Genomic DNA, 21,709 nt, shown 5'->3' with positions numbered 1-21,709 from the left:
CTGTTTATACTACAGAAATAATACAGTATTCATGAAAGGCTTTTGACATCTGCTAGCCAATTTTTTGCCATGACAGGAAAAAGGTATGGTCATGGGTTAGGCACATCCAAAAATATAATGACTGTGCAGTGCTGAAAACATATTAAATAAGAATAAATTATTGAAATTGGTATCTGCATGACAATTTTAGAACAAAAAATATTATATTTCATATAATGGCACACTAAAAATAAAGAAAATCTGGAAAAACTGACACCTCCTAGGAATTTACATACTTCCTTGAGCTGGTACTGAGGAATTTATTTTAACAAGCCTATGCTCCCAATCAGTGCCTCAAAGATGCACTGCACTTGGCATATCAGTGGGTGGCAATCGACCTCCTGAGGCACTGTAGATTTTTTTGTCGAGAGGTTTTATATTTGTCTGCTGGGATCAGTTCATCTGCATGTTAATAGGCCAACAAATATTAATGGGAATGGCAAATTTTAGTAGAAGCAAAAAATGTGCCTTTTAAAACATTTACTTTAATTATATGAATACAACTGTTAAAGTAAGTCACTTAAATTGAAATATAATAATGTAAATAAATTATAATAATAATGGTCATATGGGTACATAAAGGTAGTTTGATAATTTTGCTTGCATTGAGTTCAGACCATATTAGAAATGGAGCAATTTACAGACGCTGCCATTCTTTTCAGGAGTGTAATTATATACTATTTTGTTTTTGACATGAAGCTACAGCATGAAGCATAGACTGGGTACTGCATAAGGACAGAGGTCAGTAGGTTACAGAAGACAGGAAGACTAATTAAAAATAAGCCTAAAAGGTAACACCAGTTCAGCAGTCTGGATCTTAATCATTGGCTTAATCCATTTCATCTGTAATGCTTTGTGCATTTTCTTATACTGTATGTATCACCCTGAATCAGCCAAGCTCTCATGCAAATGTGTATTTAACTTTGATATACAGTACAAATTATTTTACAGAGGTGGTAATTAAAAACATAAGCAAAATGTTAGGTTTCAATTGCACTTAAAAAAAAATAAAACAGAGAAAAAGGCGGACTTACTCTTGTACAGCTCTTGCTATAGAAAGTGCGGTAGATCCAGTTTCGTTAACACTGTCCAAGGTCACGTTTGGTAGGTCGTCATCATCGCTGTCACTTTTGATTTGTCTTGGAGACAAGTCATTAGATTCTATTTGTGCTGCAGCAAAAGAACAAAGTAACCACAGATAAGATGAGAAAATAAAATATATCTCTGGAACATAAGATTTTCATACCTTTTTGTACTTAGGGGTAGTTCACAAGATATAAAATGTAATTTTTAAAAAATGTTTTAAGCATCTAATTACCCAGTTACTCACTCCTAAGTTAACACAAGCACTATGCTCTATGCCTGGGTTGAAATGATACAGGTTTTGGGGAGGATAAGCCAAAAATCCTTTATACTCCTTCCAACTAGTTTGGATAAACAGTAATTCTGACTTGAATTGAATTGAATGGTTACATGCTTTATTAGGAATTCAAATATTTTCAAAATATCAACCAGTTTGAACAACTGTAGCTGTCTTAGAGGTTAAAACTAAGGAAATTAACTGAGTTTGGGATTTTGCTCTGTGATGTACTGCTGTCCCATTCAGGTTTGTATTCCTAGCTTGCAACCTAGAAATGAAAAAGTGGACTATGAAAACTGAATAGGTAGACAATAATTATGAATCATTTAAATTACTATTTATAAACCAGTATAATCTAGTTGTTGAGTTTGGGTGACCAGGAGCCTGTAAGGCAGGAACCAAACCTGAATAGGGAGCTAGTTCATCGCTGAGCACAAATCCACATCAGTGCATTATATGGTTGCAAATAAACCCTAGCAGACACCTTAATGTGATATGGAAGGAAACTTGGGTAACCAAGGAAGATCCAAACAGATATGAAAAGAACACACAGAAACAAACTATTACCCCTGGAGATGCAAGGCTGCGGCTGTAACCACTAATACAACATTTAAAGGACTTGTTCACTGAAAATGTTTTTTTCTTTCATTTTGCATTCTTTGCATTTCAATCCAATTATTTAATTTCTATTTTCTAAATGAACCCTGAAGTAGACCTGACACTGCCTACGTTGTTTTTTAGGGAATGAATAGCCTGTATGGACAGTTTTTCATTCTACTGAGAAAATTCATCTTGAGACTCTAAACATTTTAAAGTATATGTGCACAGAAAAATGGAGGAAAAATAGCTAAATGGACAAAGGACTGGAGTCTTATGGTATGGTCGCTTCTCAAGGTTAAAAAAAGGACTGAAATTTGGAATTTTGTGTTAAGTATGCTTTAAATATGTTACATGCACCAGCTAAAATTCAAGGACTGTGTGTTAAAGTTGCTAAAATGAAAGGAGGACTGTGATGCTGGGGGAGTAGGTATGGCCTTGTTATGTGGTGTCCCCCACAGACGTCAAAGCTTGGCACAGTACCCCATGTGGTTTAATATATAAAAATCATAACATGATAGTGTCTGTCAAATTCACTTATAAGTGACATCTATTCCCTTAAACATAAATTATTATAAACATAGTCAGTTCAAGTGTACTTGTCAATGTCAGAGAAGGTAAATTTTAAAACAGATTTAAAGCAAAATATGGCAAGATGTACAAAGCAAAATGTAGCATTTAAGCACACCCTGATGTCATGGTCAGTGTGCCAACTAAAATCTAATTAAAAGTGTTCTGGCACATTTCCAAACAGTAAATGTAAACAAGGACTCCCTCAACAGTTATGCATTACCTGAAGGGGATTTAGAAGAAAATAAGCATTTAAGACATTTCCAGACTTTACAAGAATGTTTCTAAAGGCAAATAAATTTGTTGATGGCTTAAATCACATAATTTTTTACATTTTTATGGATTTCTGCTGCACTTTTTATTAAGAGGGCACATTTTGATTGTGAGCAAAAAGTGAACAATTATGAATCTGGCTATAACGCACACCATATAAATGGAATTTTTAAGTTACTTAATGTGGTTGTGAAGCTGTTAAGTTATGTAAAAGGGTATTCTTGATGTACACACAGTAAAAGGTGTTCATAAATATATATTTATATACACATACACACACACCCCACAATATTAGAAGTTCATAATCAAAACATAATGTGACATCTTTATAAAATGATAGTTGAACAAGTGAACAAAAAGCTTCCAAGTAGCAATTTTTAGCATGAAAGCTAATTGTGCTACAGTTTTTCAGCTATTATTGATATTAGATGCAGATCGTTACTAATTTGCCTGTGTTATTTTTTATTGACACTATTTGGAAATGTTCTTACTTGGCTTAAATATCAAGATATGAGTGGGTATTTTTAACTGTGTACTCATTGGGGATAGTATTAACTAATTTGTGTACAGTAATCCCTCCTCCATCGCGGGGGTTGCGTTCCAGAGCCACCCGCGAAATAAGAAAATCCGCGAAGTAGAAACCATATGTTTATAAGGTTATTTTTATATTGTCATGCTTGGGTCACAGATTTGCGCAGAAACACAGGAGGTTGTAGAGAGACAGGAACGTTATTCAAACACTGCAAACAAACATTTGTCTCTTTTTCAAAAGTTTAAACTGTGCTCCATGACAAGACAGAGATGACAATTCTGTCTCACAATTAAAAGAATGCAAACATATCTTCCTCTTCAAAGGAAACAGAGAGGAAAGCAAACAAATCAATTGGGCTGTTTGGCTTTTAAGTATGCGAAGCACCGCCGGTACAAAGCTGTTGAAGGCGGCAGCTCACACCCCCTCTGTCAGGAGCAGGGAGAGAGAGAGAGAGAGAGAGACAGAGAAAAACAAAGTCAAAAATCAATACGTGCCCTTTCAGCTTTTAAGTATGCAAAGCACCGTGCAGCATGTCGCTTCAGGAAGCAGCTGTACAGAAGGTAGCAACGTGAAGATAATCTTTCAGCATTTTTAGACGAGCGTCCGTATCGTCTAGGTGTGCGAACAGCCCCCCTGCTCACACCCCCTACGTCAGGATCAGAGAAAGTCAGCGCAAGAGAGAGAGAGAGAGAAAGTAAGTTGGGTAGCTTCTCAGCCATCTGCCAATAGCGTCCCTTGTATGAAATCAACTGGGCAAACCAACTGAGGAAGCATGTACCAGAAATTAAAAGACCCATTGTCCTCAGAAATCCGCGAACCAACAAAAAATCTGCGATATATATTTAAATATGCTTACATATAAAATCCGCGATAGAGTGAAGCCGCGAAAGGCGAAGCGCGATATAGCGAGGGATCACATATATATATATATATATATATATATATATATATATATATACACTAGCAAAATAGCAAAATATGCTTACATATAAAATCCGCGATGGAGTGAAGCCACGAAAGGCAAAGCGCGATATAGCGAGGGATCACTGTATATCTGATTTGGAATAAACAGGTTTGAAGATTGGTAGATGATTTTCTAATAGTTATTTTCTACATTTCCACAAGTTTGCTTGATTTAACTTGTTTGAAGAGTCACTTTTCCTCCTACATTCAAATATTTGTGTTATGCTATACATTTAAGAAAGCTATTGAAATACTGAAATCAGCTGATACTGTTTATTTAGCAGTTAATGTTCATTATCAGTTTATGTTTGGTTTTAAAAGCTTTGAAAATACATATAAATTCTTGAGTAAGATCAACATTTTTAAGTGCAAATATTTCTCTGAGTATACAATAATACCAGAATTTACTAAAAAAGTATAAACAGCTTCTCACATGTTAACATAATTTATACTATACTCTTCATTCCCAATTGTTTAGTCCAAGCACACTGAGCTCTGTGATGTGATTTTACAGGCTCTTTGAATATTATCTTACATACTGTTAGACAATAATTCATCTGATATAAGTCTAAGGCAAGTTGTCATAAAACTCAGAAACTTTATTAAACAGGAAAATAAAGAAAGGCTGTGTTTTTTCCTATAACACGGTCTTTTTAATTGATGGAGAAACTTCACATACTGGGCAACACAGAAAGTAAGGATACAGTGGACACTGTTTGCAACAAAACAGAATAAAAAATGCATTTATAATATAACATGTAAATTTTTATTTTCTAATAAAGTGCAAATTAAAAATGGAGAGATATTTATAAAACTTCAATAATTCTAAAGAAACATAATACAATTATAATACAGTATATGTTCAGCCTATGGAACTTTTTTGTGTAACACAAAAAAAGTAAAAGTTCAAGTTTATTTTCAAGAGCGCATAGTCCAATAAAACTGTTACTTGCATGCCTACTCAAAACAGTGTTAATAGTATAATTCCATCAAAGACACACAAATACACACACAAACATAAAAGAGAAAAAAAATGTACACAGAATGTAACAGATATATTCATGATTATATACAATATATATTTACAAGTATTGGCTGTTCAATAACCTTTTAATCAGCGTATGGAAACTGTCTCTGAATCTACTGGTGCAAGTGCCAATTGTCCTATACTGTTTGGCAGAGGCAAAATGACTGCACAGAATGGCTGAGGTGCCAGGACAAAACCCTTACCCTTAATGTCAGCAACACCAAGGAGCTTGCCATCGACTTAGAAGGTAGCCCACATTGCCATCTACACTTGAGGGGATAGGTGGAGCTCTTTTAATTTTCTTGGAGTGACTATTATCTCCAAACAAAAAAAATCAGATGCACAGTGGAGTCCATCCTCACTGGAAGCATCACATCTTAGAACAGCAACTATTAATTCATTTCTTTTCTTTCACAGTCTTTTACTCAGTAAAAAAACATCTCTGTTGACTATGTTCAGTTTGTCTATTTATTAGAGCCTCTGATTGAGAGTCACTTCAAACTATTTAAAATCATTTAGCTATTTTTTTGCTTTCTGTTTTTAAGTATCCATTTTTCTCCTAAATAACTGAACAATGTTTTCTTTGCCTGTTAAAACATACATACTGTATAATGACTGAGAACCTCACTGGTGTACATAGTTTATTAGGGAACATATTCTTACATTATTTTTTAAATAATACAGTAAATGCAGGCTTCCTCAGATGTAACTGGAATACATCATGTGGAGTTAACTTTACCATGCATACCTGATGTTTGAACAACACATGTATCTGGGCTGGGATGCTGTGTGTATTTTTTTTTATACCTTTTGGTAAAGATGTTATAAAGATAATAAAATATATTTCTGCAAGATAGCTCTTAACGGGACTGCAGAGTCTGATAACTAGTATTGCTAACACTTCCGACTTGTTGAATCACATCAACAAATGAAAGCGAGTGTTATGTCCACAATTATTAAATTATATTTAAAAAGTTAGTTATCTAAGCATAAGGACTGAATGCATCCAGTAAAAACTGTACTACTTTTCAAAATGAAAACATATTTTTATGGACAACAATGTAACCATACATGTGATACATGGATAGAATGCAAAAGAAATAGCCTGTGTATTAAATAAGAATCCTCAGCTATACTGTACAAAACATACCAATGCTGCAATCCTAAAATCTTCATTTATTAACTAATGACAAAGGGTGTTTAATTATGCTAATGACTAAAGACTCACATAATAATAATTCCAAATAATTTATTATTTTACCAACAACATCTGCTGCTATTAGAGCATTCAAAAAACATTGATATATTGTGTCCTTATTTTCTCTGTTAAGTACTTTGTTATGGTACATGGTAACAACAAATTATATATTCAGATAGATAGATAGATAGATAGATAAATAGATAGATAGATAGATAGATAGATAGATAGATAGATAGATAGATAGATAGATAGATAGATAGATAGATAGATAGATAGATAGATAGATAGATAGATAGATACTTTATTAATCCCAAGGGGAAATTCACAAATTCACCATTTCTTAACTACTTTAAATAAATTTAGGGCACTGTAAAAGACAACAAATACTTAAGTGCTAAACTATATCAACCAGGTGAAATATGAGTCAACAAATACTGTAACAAATATTATGAATTACAAATATAGTAATAATTAAAATCTTAATGGTGGACATTAGTAATTCATTTCTTTTAAATGGATTCAAGCATATTAACATGTTGACTGTCATGCTACAAGTTGGGTGAATTTTCTATGCTATATGCCATGTATGAATTAACTCAACTTTTTAGAGAACATACATTGTTATTGTGAGTTTTGCTCATTTACAAATTGCATTTAATTAATATATTAAAATAACACCCTATTTTTACAATATCACCTGGAACAAATTTACTTATCATCATTGTGGCAGTCAATGTGTTTTAAAGTAATAAAAAAATATAGAACATTAAAAAAAAATATGTCCTGAATGACCACTTTTATCAGATACGCTTGCTTAGTAGTGATCTGGTTGCAAATTAAGCCTGGACTTATCAAGACATGGACTATAGCTGCTGCAGTGACTCTTTAGACATTATTGCATGGTGCATTTTTGTGTGTTTAGTTTATTAGTATAATTATGACTCTTGCATCTAACATGAAATTGATTATTTTTCCTAGGTCTTCTGGGCATCACTTCAGCCTTTGGTTAAGTGATATCTTCTAATTATGGGATATGGCTTAAACATAGATAACAGATTCAGCCTTTTTTACCATCTGATTCCAAAGTAAGACCTGCCTTTATACTTCATATGTGACTCTTGTTTAAGCACTTTCAAAAGGGGCTCAATGATTATTTAATGATAATTATTTTATGATTAATATGTTAGCTGAACATTTTCATGAAAGGATAATGGGTTACAAGTTTTTTGGTTTCCTTCTAGGAATTGTTTTAGGACATTTATACTTTGCTAATTGAAGTATAAACTATGGCTTCCAATTTTGTATTTGACTGATGTTTTCTAACATCTGATGTTGTTATAAGTGGTCTGTGCAGGTTTTAAATAAATAATCACGTCCTAAGAGTGTGCAACCTTAGAACGGGTGCAGGTATGCACATGATGATGCTGTTCCGGGGGTTGACTGAAGTGCTTTGCTGATTGCACACTAACGTACAAATATGGGTGGATCAGTCAGATGCCACCTTCACACAGAGTGGGAGGAGGGTCATGTCTGCACCTGATCAGGCCACGGCAGGGAGAAAGGTGGTCGGGGCAAGCCTCAGGGAGAGGTGTCCAAGGCTGAAGAAGGGCCACTCCTATTGAGTGATGCTGGGGGAGTAGGTACGGCCTTGTTATGTGGTGTCCCCCACAGACGCCAAAGCTTGGCACAGTACCCCATGGATGCTGAAGGACTGCCAATGGGGACCAGAGCCAGGAATTTAGGGTTGACCACACCTGTTGGTTGGGCGTCTCCTCTGCTGCAAGATCCCGTGAAGGGTAAGCAGAAGAGATGTCGGCTTTTGAAGGATACTCTGGGGCTCATATCTAAATGGAAGAACTATCTCTGGATTTTAACCTCGTCTTACTGGCTTTATTTGTTTATATTTTTTTAACCTTCATGTTCATCTTGGTTTTATTGGATTATTTATTTATTGAACATCACGTGTTGCACTTTAATAAAACACTGCTTTTTCTTCTAGTTTTAATAAAAGCACTGAGCATTTTTTGTCCAAGCCCTTGTTAAATGTGTGTGTCCTCATTTGCTTGGCTAATCAAGGTTCATCTCAGTTTTGGATTGAAGAGGCTCAAGGACATGACAAGGGACAGTGGGGCCAATCCAGACTGTCACAGATGCTTTCCCATGGATACTCCATACAGTGATCTGGCCTTTTTGAATGGGGCTTTTATATTTAAAAATATTTCTTTGTTATTTCTGACACTAGCACTGTAACATATATAAGACGTGTTTAGAAATTTTCTCTCTTTTACTTCAAGATCATATTTCTTGACATTTACTGATCAATTACTCGATTAATATGATGTAACAGTATATTGCATGCCATATAGCTTGATTCTCTGATGGACAGACTATTGCTGTAGTTGACACAATAAAGGTATGGAGAGCAGTTTCCATGACTTGTAAGCTTATTTAGATTTGAGGCCAGACTGCATACCTGAGTCTCTAATTATCAATGACATAATCTTAAAAAAAACAAAACCCTTGTAGCAAAAAAAAAAAAAAGTTGCACATGGTACAGGTGATCTATATGTAGCTGGACTGGACCTCTTCAAATAGCACACTTCACTCAATAAAAATGTATGATTTAACACCATGTTAGAATGATGAATGATTAAAATTAAAAAATACTACAAAAAAAAGTATATTTTTCCAACCTTCAAAACAACATCAAAATCACAACTTTTAAGATTATGCACAAAAAAGTAGACAGAATTACAGATTTAAAATCTAATACTACAGCCTGTCTTTATTTCCTTGTATTTTTAAAACTATTAAAGACAGATAAATCAGGAATTTAAGAAATTATTTGTGATAGCAAAAATCTGTATCACGTATCAACTCATGCATTACTATGCACTACTTGTTCTAGGTTAGTCTGCAGCAAACACAGTGTGATGTTTAAAAAACAACAATAATAATAAGGAAACCTTATTATCTTTACACTATACTGACCAGGTAACTGAACTCAAAATGAAAAGATTATAATATAAAAACAATGGAAATGGATTAATGAAAATAAGAATAAATTGAAAATACTGGAAATATTTCATACATGAAGATCACAGGTACTGCTGCTGTGGAAAACATTCTCTATTGTTCTACTTCCCCAAGAAGAGATAAGCCTCTTTACTAGTGACTATAGACCAGTGGCCCTTATGCCCCAGCTCATTAAGACCATCAAGAGGTTGGTCTTGAACTATCGGAGTCCACTTCTCAAAAACTGCAAGGATCCATTGCAGTTTGCGTTTCAGGCAACGACTGGAGTTCATGATGCAATTATCTATTTGCTCCATGAAGTTTATTCCAATCTGGACAAAGCCGGAACCACTGTGAGGACCACATTTTTTATTTCTTCACTGCCTTTAGTACCATTCAGCCAAGGCTGTTAAGGGATTAGCTCAGGGATATAAGGGGGTAACAAGCCTGTGGTGTCCAGGAAAAAATATGTTAGGCAGACTGCAGTTTGTGAGGCTCAAGGACCTTGTCTCTGATGTGGATGTAAGCAGCACTGGAGCACCAAAAAAAAAAACTGATCAATCAGCTTTTCTGTTCAAGCTGTACAACTCTGGCTAAAAATGTAACACCAGGTCATGTCACTTGCAAACATTTTTAGATGATTCTTCACTAATGGGCTGTATTTACTAGGGTAATATGATAGGGTATAGGACTCAGGTGGAGAACTTGTTTTTTTGGTGCAAAGAGAACTGTCTACAAGTTCACCTCAACAAAACCAAGGATTTGATTATTCACTGCACCAAAGAGTCTATTCGCCCCATCACTATTCATGGAATGGATGCAGAAGTGATACACTCCTACTGTACAAATACTTGGTGGTCTACATAAGTAAAAAGCTTGACCAATATAGTAACACAGAGGAACTACATTAGAAATGGAAGAACAGACTCAGTTATCTTAGGAGACTACATTCCTTTAATGTGGATAGTGACATACTTTACATGTTCCACAACATTGTAGCTGCTGGACAAGTAACTTCAAGAGAGGCCCTCCAAATCAACAAACTAATTAAGAAAGCAGGTTCAGTTGTGGGATACACTCTTGACCTGATGGAGGTAGTAGCAGAGGAGAGAATGAAAACAAAGCTGATGGCCATTATGAACAATGCTGCACCTCCTCCTCTCTATAAAACACTGTCACTTTTAGCCAACAAATTATTTGCAACAAGTGTGCCAAGAATTGCTGATGGGCCCCTTCATACCGGTGGAAATACACCTTTATAATGCCTCAATGTGACTGTTCTCTTATCTAAATTTTGCTAGATTCCATAAAAGCTAAGTTTTTCCATGGAATAAATAAAGTATTATCTACACAGCATTTTGCTCACTTTACCTCTGTGTGATACAGCGGGTCTGCGGCTTAGAAGAAAAGGCCAGCTTTTACGTAAATAATCACTGTACTCACAGCTTAAAGAGGGGGCATGGTTTGGGGCTTGGCATTTCTACACTACAGTGCAGAGGTGTGAGATTGCCCATGTCCATGATTGATGCCGGGAGCTGCTAACTGCCGCACCTGTATCACGTCCCCATTATAAATAGGAGAAGCGCGACTGCGGAGGGGAAGAGACAAAAAAAGAAAAGAACGGATCTCAATGTGGAAATACCAAATAACCTAATCTGGTCATCTTTGGGGATATGGAAGGAAAATCTACACAGACAAAGACAGTATTTGCAAACTTTACTCGGACAATGACCGGGTACAGGAATCACACCAAGGATGCTGGATCTATCAAGAAAGTCTGAACAGTGACTCATATGCTGTACATGTCAAAAAAAAAAAAAACTTACACATGTAAGAGGCAAATTCTGTCTGCTCATACCATTAACATAACTATTTTATGAAAGGACAAGATTTTGATTATATGCAGTACATATTTACTGTACTAGTTGTGTCTACTGACTTACTGATAGAATGCAGGGAATTACAGTATGTAGAATCACACCACAAACAAATTATTATTATAGATCTTTGCTAGAAAAGCAAGTTGCCCTTAGAGATTTTTTTAAACCCATCCCTAAATTTGACCTCTTGCTATATTGCCATACAGTTCCCCTTATTGGTCAAGAGTCTCCAGAATAACAGTGCCCTCTTATTACTATCAATTTATTTTAGCCACCAATTAAGAGTCTCTGGAATAACAGCTCCCTCTTATTATTATCAATTTATCTGAGCCATGCTGTGTTCGCCAACTAACCATCTACTAGGTTTTCAATCTATTTTCTGTTACGTAATAGACTGAGCTTTAAAACCTGCTCTGTAACCATGGACCCATCAGTAGTACTGTGGACTTCATCCACCTGCATGTTCTTTAGTACCCCTCCCTTAACTGTTTTCCATATGTCTCTTTCACTTCTACTCTTTACATAGATATTTCCTATGTAAACCTCAAAAGGCTCATATGCTATTTTTTTCCTGCCAAGAACTGTCATCCATTTTTTCCTTTTAGTATTACTTTCAATTAATCTAGAACATCCAAATCACCATCAAATCTCCATATTCCTTTCGAGCAGCAACCATACAGATAACTAGTCTCAGTAGTCTGGCTTACACAGAGATCATTTTAAAGAAACTGCTCAGTTTTATTCAGTTTCAGTAAGATATATTGCTCTATATAATATGGTTAACCATTGACACTTTGTATCAATGAATTTGGAACCTTGGTTCTGCATGGTATTTACTAGACCCCTGTGTCTTACAGTACCACTCTCTGAACACCTGAAGCTCTCAATAGGCTTGTCAAAGACTGATTAATAGGGTTTTCTTGTTACTGTTTATACCAATTCAATATAGCAACTGGAGACTAAAGGCACGATGATTACTTATCTTTCTGTCTGTCTGGCTAGATAGACTTGTTCAATTTTTAGGTATGTTTACATATAATGCCATAAGCACCTAATGTCACCCTCATGTGTGTGTCTGCCCACATGAAACAACTGGCATTCCAATGGACCCCACTTCAAGGAAACTTGTGGAGAAAGTTCACTTTTCATTGAGACATCTTGAATACAGCATGCTTTCTAAAGTTTTGAATGTGAAAATCTGCAACTGAAAAGTATTGGTGGATTTTCAAACTCATCTATCTTAAAACAGAGGGACACTCTGTGTGATTTCATTTACAGAGTTTATTGTTTCAAATTTCCATCAAATATAATTTTTATATTTTTCTCTTTTAATTTACTGACAGACACTCCTAATAGCACAACAGATCTGCTGTATAAGTCAGCAAAATTTAATGAGAAAGCAGGTGAATGCAAAACTTGCGCAAACCACTATTACACCAGCTTGCGGTCTCTCAGACACTATAATTTACAGGCAAAGCACTAGATCTGCTCTCCATCATGGTCTGAAGCAGCCAACAATTTTACCTTAAGACTTCAACAGTGACATCAACTATAAATTGAGTACTTCTTTCAAAAATATTAGGTTTAAAAAATTTGAGTGTACAATTAGCCATACATCCTCTACTACCAACAACAATAGCACATCAATTTATGCAATTTTGACATAATTGACATAATTTAAGGTAAGATTCTACTATCTATGACAGCTATTTCAGCCAGCTTAAGCCCATCTGAGGTGTTTCTAGCTACATGGTATTTTAAAGTACTGTTAACAGACATGTATTTTATGTACTTTACTAACACATACTGTTATCACTATTTTGAATATGACTCACTAATAGAAAAAATATTTAATAAACAGAAATGTACTGACTGACTCTTTGAAGAACTGAAAAATACTCCATGCTTTAAGACAGTTAACTGAATCCCTGAATGCACCTGAATATTATGATGCCATTCATATATTTTCTAACTTGTTCATTGTCTGTGAGGCCAAGCGCAGCTTATAAGCTTTTGAACTTATTTAACATAAAATTACTTGTTTACTGTATTATTATTAAATGCACTTTGTTCACGGAAATGCTATTTGTATGGTGAAATGTGAAGTACACTAATGTTACACAGTGACCTGGCATATACCAACTATGACTAGCAATGACTTTGAAAAGGAAATAACCTAAAGCTATTCTGAATCAATGGAATCCCTAGGTGATGCCCTAAGAGAAAGCTAAAAGCCAGGCCTGAAAAATCTAAGCAATAGGATATGACAGGGAGGAGCTGAAGCATTACAATGTTGTGATAGATAGATAGATAGATAGATACTTGATGCAGAATGAATGCTTGGCACAAACTGAATCTCAGTATTTTTCTTCATAGCCTTAATGCTTCATGACTGCTGTACGTCCCTCATAAAACAACAGAGCATAATACATCCATCCTAAACCTCCTTTCCAAGGCAAAGTCTAAGGGAGCTGGAGCCTATCCTAGCAATCATAGGGCACAGGGCAGGAAAATCATGTGGACAGGGCATCAGTCATCATATTAAAATAAAAGTAACAAATTGTCAAAGTATATCACTAAACAGCTAATATATCTTGTTAAACACAGAGTTTCATTTTCATTACTTTTAAGATGAAGATGACAGCGCTAATTCACTCCATTACTGTTTTTAATTATATGTATGAAAGCTGAATTAAAAATCATCACTTTTTCAAGGAGAAGGCATTTAGCTCTGACAACCTAGTATTCCCAATAAAAGTATAGTTGATTTCACATATATGTATGATTATTCAGATTTTTTTAAGAAATGCTTGTAAAACCTTTGGCAAAGGCCCACACATTTGCTGCACTTTATTTTATTAAGTTTACTAACTTCATTAAAACATTTCTGAAACATTTTTTAACATGCAAAACAAATTAAAAAATATTTAGTCCTAAATAACAACATTTAATATTGTGGAAATATTCCAAAAAACACACAGAGCAAAAATCACTGATACATTTCCTCTGATATAGTAATCTTTTCCAAAGGTCATCATGTTCTGAACTAAGGTTGGCACCAGTGAAAATATGTAGGAGGGGCAACTGAAATCGTAAGGGGACAGAAATATCTCAGTTGAAATTTGCATTTGTATCTACCCAAGTGAAACCTTACTTTCACTTTCAGTACAGTATACAGTGGATTAACCTTTAATACTTAATGCTAAAAAAATCTGATTGTTTATTTAATTAATTAATATTTAATTACCCTATTAATAATCTCTGCTGAAACAAAACATGTTATGATTGTATCTTTGACTTCCTCCAACATGTACCATTGTTAATGGCTTAACTGATGTTCTGGATAGTATTCATCCATCCATCCATTATCCAACCCACTATATTCTACCTACTAGGTCACGGGGGTCTGCTGGAGCCAATCCCAGCCAACACAGGGCGCAAGACAAGGAACAAATCCCGGGCAGGGTACCAGCCCACTGTAGGATACACATACACACACACACACACACACTAGGGACAATTTAGAATTGCCAATGCACCTAACCTGCATGTCTTTGGACTGTGGGAGGAAACCGGAGTACCCGGAGGAAACCCACAGAGACATGGGGAGAACTTGCAAACTCCACGCAGGGAAGACCCGGGAAGTGAACCCAGGTCTCCTTACTGTGAGGCAGCAGTGCTACCACTGTGCCACCCTGGATAGTATTTATAAATCTTAATACAAGATAAAATTGCTATGCATGCAATGTTCACAACTGTTGTAACTAGGAAACTTAATATCTTTACTAAAAAAATACTACACATCTATAAAAAAATAAAATCACCAGTAATGCACATTATTAAAAAACTGACAAAAGTGGAGAAATTACTGCAAAAGACTGTTGGAAAACTACAAAAGTTTTTATGCTTGCTCATAGTGTTTTAAATACAGAAATGAGCTGAAGGTGCTGAGAAGATAGACTGATGAATACTTACACAATATTGGTGTGCTGCTTTTGGTTTGAATTAGCGGCTAATAGTGTAGTTATAAGACCATTGACAAAGTGCAGCTATAGGGAACAATTAAAGAAGGAAAATTATTATAAGATCATTTTGTCTAAATTTGTGGGGTTTGGGGTGGTCGGGATGGGGTTGGGGTTGTAATGCTAGTTGAATGGACCATGGCCTCTTTGAAACTCCATTCCACCCATGATATTGGGATTGTTCTGAACCTAGGCAATAGTCAATTATTCATTCACTTCACAAATTAATTATTAAAATACACCACTGCAGTGTGCCAGAGGGTTTCCATGCAGAATCAAGCAAAAGGCAGAAACCAGCCGAAGGTATTAGTCCTTTGCCAGGCAATCTCACAAACACCTACGCTCACTGACTCACTGACACAGGGCCATATTCACATAATTAGTTAACAGATGACCAGATAACAGAGATCTCAAAATCAATACCTGCAGGGCTACCACTTTCACTCCAACCAGATTCTTCATCCTTGATTTATTTCAATGACTTGTTAGTGCTCTTCTTCTGCTACCACCCATTTCCAATAACAGTTGCTTTTTTTCCTAAAAGCACTATCCAAATGTTTTGTGAACCACAGCAGATCAGCACTTCTCAGGACTATATCTTTTCAAAGTACTTAACACAAATTGTGATGCACATACAGGTGCAAAGAGATCAACTAGAGTGTCATCTGCTAGGTGGCATGCATATCACTATTGTTTGGATGATGGGTAAAGGAAAACATACAACTAAGGGGTTGGAGTCTTAAAAGTCAGTAGCCATGCCACATGCACTTCAGAATAGGTCATCCACCTGAAGCTAAGCATGTTTGGGCCTGGCCAGTACTTGAATGGTAGACCATCCAGGAAAAGTTTGGGTTGCTGCTGGATGAGGTGTTGGTGAAGCCAGCAGGGGGTGCTTACCCTGTGGTCTGTGTGTAGACCTCAATGCCCAAGTGAAGTGAAGAGGACACTGTGCTGTAAATATGGTGCTGTCCTTTGGATGAGATGTAAAACTGAGGTTCTGACTCTGTGTAGTCATTAAAGATTCCCTTTCATTAGAAAAAAATTGGGTTTATCCCAATGTCCTGGCTAAATTGCCTATCACAGTCCCATTCATTCTGGCCCCTTAATCATCTGATGTCTCAATTGGGCTCTCTCTCACTTCTTCACCACCTAATAGCTAATATTTGGTGAGCGTAATGGTGCAATAATGGCTGCATTTGCATCATACAGGAGGGTGGTACACATTGGTCGCTGTTGAAGTAGTTCCCCTCCTTTAACCGCCACCTTATCGTGGTGGAGGGGTTTGCGTGTCCCAATGATCCTAGGAGCCCTGTTGTCCGGGGCTTTATGCCCCTGGTAGGGCCACCCAAGGCAAACTGGTCCTAGGTGAGGGATGAGACAAAGAGCGGTTAAACAAAACCTCCTATGATGAAAAACAATTTTGGACGGCGTTTTCCCTTGCCCGGACGCGGGTCACCGGGGCCCCACTCTGGAGCCAGGCCTGGAGGTGGGGCTCGATGGCGAGCGCCTGGTGGCCGGGCCTGCACCCATGGGGCTCGGCCGGGCACAGCCCGAAGAAGCAACATGGGTCCCCCTTCCCATGGGCTCACCACCTATGGGAGGGGCCAAGGAGGTCGGGTGCAGTGTGAGTTGGGTGGTGGCCGAAGGCGGGAACCTTGGCGGTCCGATCCTCGGCTACAGAAGCTGGCTCTTGGGACGTGGAATGTCACCTCTCTGAAGGGGAAGGAGCCTGAGCTAGTGCGCGAAGTTGAGAGGTTCCGGCTAGATATAGTCGGGCTCACCTCGACGCACAGCTTGGACTCTGGAACCAATCTCCTTGAGAGGGGCTGGACTCTGTACCACTCTGGAGTTGCCGAGCGGGTGTGGGTATACTTATTGCCTCCCGACTTGGAGCCTGTACATTGGGGTTTACCCCGGTGGACAAGAGGGTAGCCTCCCTTCGCCTTCGGGTGGGGGGACGGGTCCTAACTGTTGTTTGTGCGTATGCACCGAACAGCAGTTCAGAGTACCCACCCTTCTTGGAGTCCCTGGAGGGGGTGCTAGAGGGCATACCTTCTGGGGACTCCCTCGTTCTGCTGGGAGACTTCAATGCTCACGTGGGCAATGACAGTGAGACCTGGAAGGGCATGATTGGGAGGAATGGCCCCCCCGATCTGAACCCGAGCAGTGTTTTGTTATTGGACTTCTGTGCTCGTCACGGATTGTCCATAACGAACACCATGTTCAAGCATAGGGGTGTTCATATGTGCACTTGGCACCAGGACACCCTAGGCCTCAGTTCGATGATCGACTTTGTGGTCGTGTCGTCGGACTTGCGACCACATGTCTTGGACACTCGGGTGAAGAGAGGGGCGGAGCTGTCAACTGATCACCACCTGGTGGTGAGTTGGCTTCAATGGTGGGGGAGGATGCCGGTCAGGCGTGGTAGGCCCAAACGTGTTGTGAGGGTCTGCTGGGAACGTCTGGCAGAGCCCCCTGTCAGAAGTAGCTTCAACTCCCACCTCCGGCAGAACTTCGACCACATCCCGAGGGAGGTGGGGGACATTGAGTCCGAATGGGCCATGTTCCGTGCCTCTATTGTTGAGGCAGCTGACCGGAGCTGTGGCCGTAAGGTGGTCGGTGCCTGTCGTGGCGGCAATCCCCGAACCCGTTGGTGGACACCGGCGGTGAAGGATGCCGTCAAGCTGAAGAAGGAGTCCTACAGGACCCTTTTGTCCTGTGGGACCCTGGAGGCAGCTGATAGGTACCGGCAGGCCAAGCGGAATGCGGCTTTGGTGGTTGCTGAGGCAAAAACTCGGGCGTGGGAGGAGTTTGGGGAGGCCATGGAGAACGACTTTCGGACAGCTTCGAGGAGATTCTGGTCCAGCATCCGGCGTCTCAGGAAGGGGAAGCAGTGCAGTGTCAACACTGTATATGGCGGGGATGGTGCGCTGCTGACCTCGACTCGAGACGTTGTGGGTCGGTGGGGGGAGTACTTCGAAGACCTCCTCAATCCCATTAACATGCCCTCCAATGAGGAAGCAGAGCCTTGGGACTCAGAGGTGGGCTCCCCCATCTCTGGGACTGAGGTCACCGAGGTGGCCAAAAAACTCCTTGGTGGCAGGGCCCCGGGGGTGGATGAGATACGCCCGGAGTTCCTCAAGGCTCTGGATGTTGTAGGACTGTCTTGGTTGACACGCCTCTGCAACATCGCATGGACATCAGGGACAGTGCCTCTGGATTGGCAGACCGGGGTGGTAGTCCCCCTCTTTAAGAAGGGGGATCGGAGGGTGTGTTCCAACTACAGAGGGATCACACTCCTCAGCCTCCCTGGAAAAGTCTATTCAGGGGTCCTGGAGAGGAGGGTCCGTCGGATAGTCGAGCCTCGGATTCAGGAGGAACAGTGTGGTTTTCGTCCTGGTCGCGGAACAGTGGACCAGCTCTATACCCTTAGCAGGGTCCTGGAGGGTGCATGGGAGTTTGCCCAACCAATCTACATGTGTTTAGTGGACTTGGAAAAGACATTCGACCGTGTCCCTCGGGGAATCCTGTGGGGGGTACTCCGAGAGTATGGGGTACCGGCCCCCCTGATAAGGGCTGTTCGGTCCCTGTACGATCGGTGTCAGAGCTTGGTCCGCATTGCCGGCAGTAAGTCGAACCCGTTTCCAGTGAGAGTTGGACTCCGCCAGGGCTGCCCTTTGTCACCGATTCTGTTCATAACTTTTATGGACAGAATTTCTAGGCGCAGCCAGGGCGTTGAGGGGGTCCGGTTTGGTGGGCTCAGGATTGGGTCACTGCTTTTTGCAGATGATGTTGTCCTGTTTGCTTCATCAGGCCGTGATCTTCAGCTCTCTCTGGATCGGTTCGCAGCCGAGTGTGATGCGGCTGGGATGAGAATCAGCACCTCCAAATCCGAGACCATGGTCCTCAGCCGGAAAAGGGTGGAGTGCCCTCTCAGGGTTGGTAGCGAGATCCTGCCCCAAGTGGAGGAGTTCAAGTATCTCGGGGTCTTGTTCACGAGTGAGGGAAGAATGGAGCGTGAGATCGACAGGCGGATCGGTGCGGCATCCGCAGTAATGCGGGCGCTGCATCGGTCTGTCGTGGTGAAAAAGGCGAAGCTCTCAATTTACCAGTCGATCTATGTTCCTACCCTCACCTATGGTCATGAGCTATGGGTAGTGACCAAAAGAACGAGATTGCGAATACAAGCGGCTGAAATGAGTTTCCTCCGCAGGGTGTCTGGGCTTTCCCTTAAAGATAGGGTGAGAAGCTCAGTCATCCGGGAGGGGCTCAGAGTAGAGCCGCTGCTCCTCCGCATCGAGAGGAGTCAGATGAGGTGGCTCGGGCATCTGATCAGGATGCCTCCTGGACGCCTCCCTGGTGAGGTGTTCCGGGCACGTCTAACAGGGAGGAGGCCCCGGGGAAGACCCAGGACATGTTGGAGGGACTATGTCTCTCGACTGGCCTGGGAACGCCTTGGGATTCTCCCGGAAGAGCTAGAAGAAGTGGCCGGGGAGAGGGAAGTCTGGGCATCTCTGCTCAAGCTGCTGCCCCCGCGACCCGACCTCGGATAAGCGGGAGACAATGGATGGATGGATGGATGGAAGTAGTTCCCCTCTGTCTATGTAAAGTGCATTGAGCAGACAGAACAAATTAAATAATAATAATTGTTACTACTAAATACCAAGTCAACTAAAATCAATACAACAAGCAATCAAGTAAACTCAGTTAGTAATTGGTTACTTAGGCTAATACATAGAATCTGAATTTGACACCCCTGCACTCAGACATGAACGTATGACTTATTTTGTGCTCTGTTTCCTTCTAAGAACAGATTTACAAGCGACTATTATCCTCATTCCTTTTGCATAGAGTACTTTCTAAATATGAGGTTTTCTGCATTTCCTCACACTCCCATATGAAACTTTAAACACTGTATGAACAGATGTCATTTGTCAGGTGGACTCACTGTAGTAAACAAGCTGGTGAAGCAACAGATGTTTCTGTAAATACACACAGTATGAGTAATAATTATGAATGTAGGAAAAAAGCTGTTTCCTGAAAAGGGTAAAAATGACAGAGTTCTAGCTATAATAATATGACAGCTTACATTATATAAACTTTATACATAATTATCTAATGTTAAATAAAACTGCAATTACCTTATAGTGAACTAGTTAAAATAGTTCTGTACCAATTTATTGACAAAATGCTAGAAGACTTTATAGACAATTAATATCACATTTTCAAATCTATTTAATACAACATGGGTCATGGGGGCCTTGCACTGGGCAGCAAAGGGCACAAGGCAAGAATATACCCTGGATGTGATGTCAGTATATGGGGACAATTTATAATGGAATACACACAATCTTTGGAATATGGGAGGAGAAAATGGAGTATCTGGGAAAAAAACAGCAACCAGATGTGGGATTTCAACCTAAAACATTAGATCTGCACAGTACTAATCATTGCTTCCACTTGTTGCCAACAATTAAAACAAAAATTTACATATTTTTATTAACTGATACACCAAATACCGTATGTCAATGACAAATATAAATATAAACAGAAACTTAATGCTTAAACAAAGAAATGCCACTGGAGTGTAAATATCAAGTAAATAGTTTATTCAGCCATTTACACTCACTTTTGAGGTCCACTGACGTTTTACTTCATAAAGTACCTGCAAAAAAGTTCTGGTGCAAATGCATATTCTAGCCTGATTATTCTTCAAGTTCATAACCAATTTGCTTTTAGATCATCAAGTTTAGCATACTTAGATATTACAATGACAATTTGTTAAGAATGACAACTTTGTTGCATCTTTGATGCAATTTCCATTTCCACCCTTGAGTAGAAAGGCATAAGGAGAAAAAGAAGAAGAATGTTATTCTGATTACTTCCTCCTTTTTAGACAAAAGGACCTAAATTCCAGAAATTCCAGGAAGTAAATGTCAGTCTATGGACCCAGGCTCTATGAGACATACCTAAGCCTTTGAAACAGAGCAGTTTTTCCTCATTTTTAACAGTAATTAAATGGAGTTCTCCCTTTAGGACCTAAACTTTTCTTATGTTGTCTCTCCTCTTATTTTTACAGTGGTATAGTTAACCACTGTTAAAATAAGGGTTAACTGAAGTTGCATGTAGCAAACTAACAGATGATAATGTTTCCAAAGCAGAAGCTTGAAATTACACAAGGAATCAACACAGTGTGAACTTAAGATAGCCCAGGTATTCATGGTTTAAAG

At 39.0% G+C, this 21,709-nt stretch overlaps 1 protein-coding gene across 1 annotated transcript in view; it reads right to left on the bottom strand.

Annotated features, from left to right (window-relative positions):
* klf12b (Kruppel-like factor 12b) overlaps nt 1-21,709 on the bottom strand; it is a 312,355-nt gene that overhangs the window by 64,575 nt on the left and 226,071 nt on the right. Inside the window, exon 4 of the mRNA XM_028799610.2 lies at nt 1,074-1,209. Within this exon, the coding sequence (XP_028655443.1) occupies nt 1,074-1,209 (136 nt within the window). The remainder of the gene's footprint in view (nt 1-1,073; nt 1,210-21,709) is intronic.

Source organism: Erpetoichthys calabaricus, chromosome 4 (assembly GCF_900747795.2).
Source record: "Erpetoichthys calabaricus chromosome 4, fErpCal1.3, whole genome shotgun sequence".
NCBI lineage: Eukaryota > Metazoa > Chordata > Cladistia > Polypteriformes > Polypteridae > Erpetoichthys > Erpetoichthys calabaricus.
Note: the sequence above shows the minus strand (reverse complement) of the source record. Positions and strands in the feature narration are given on the sequence as shown.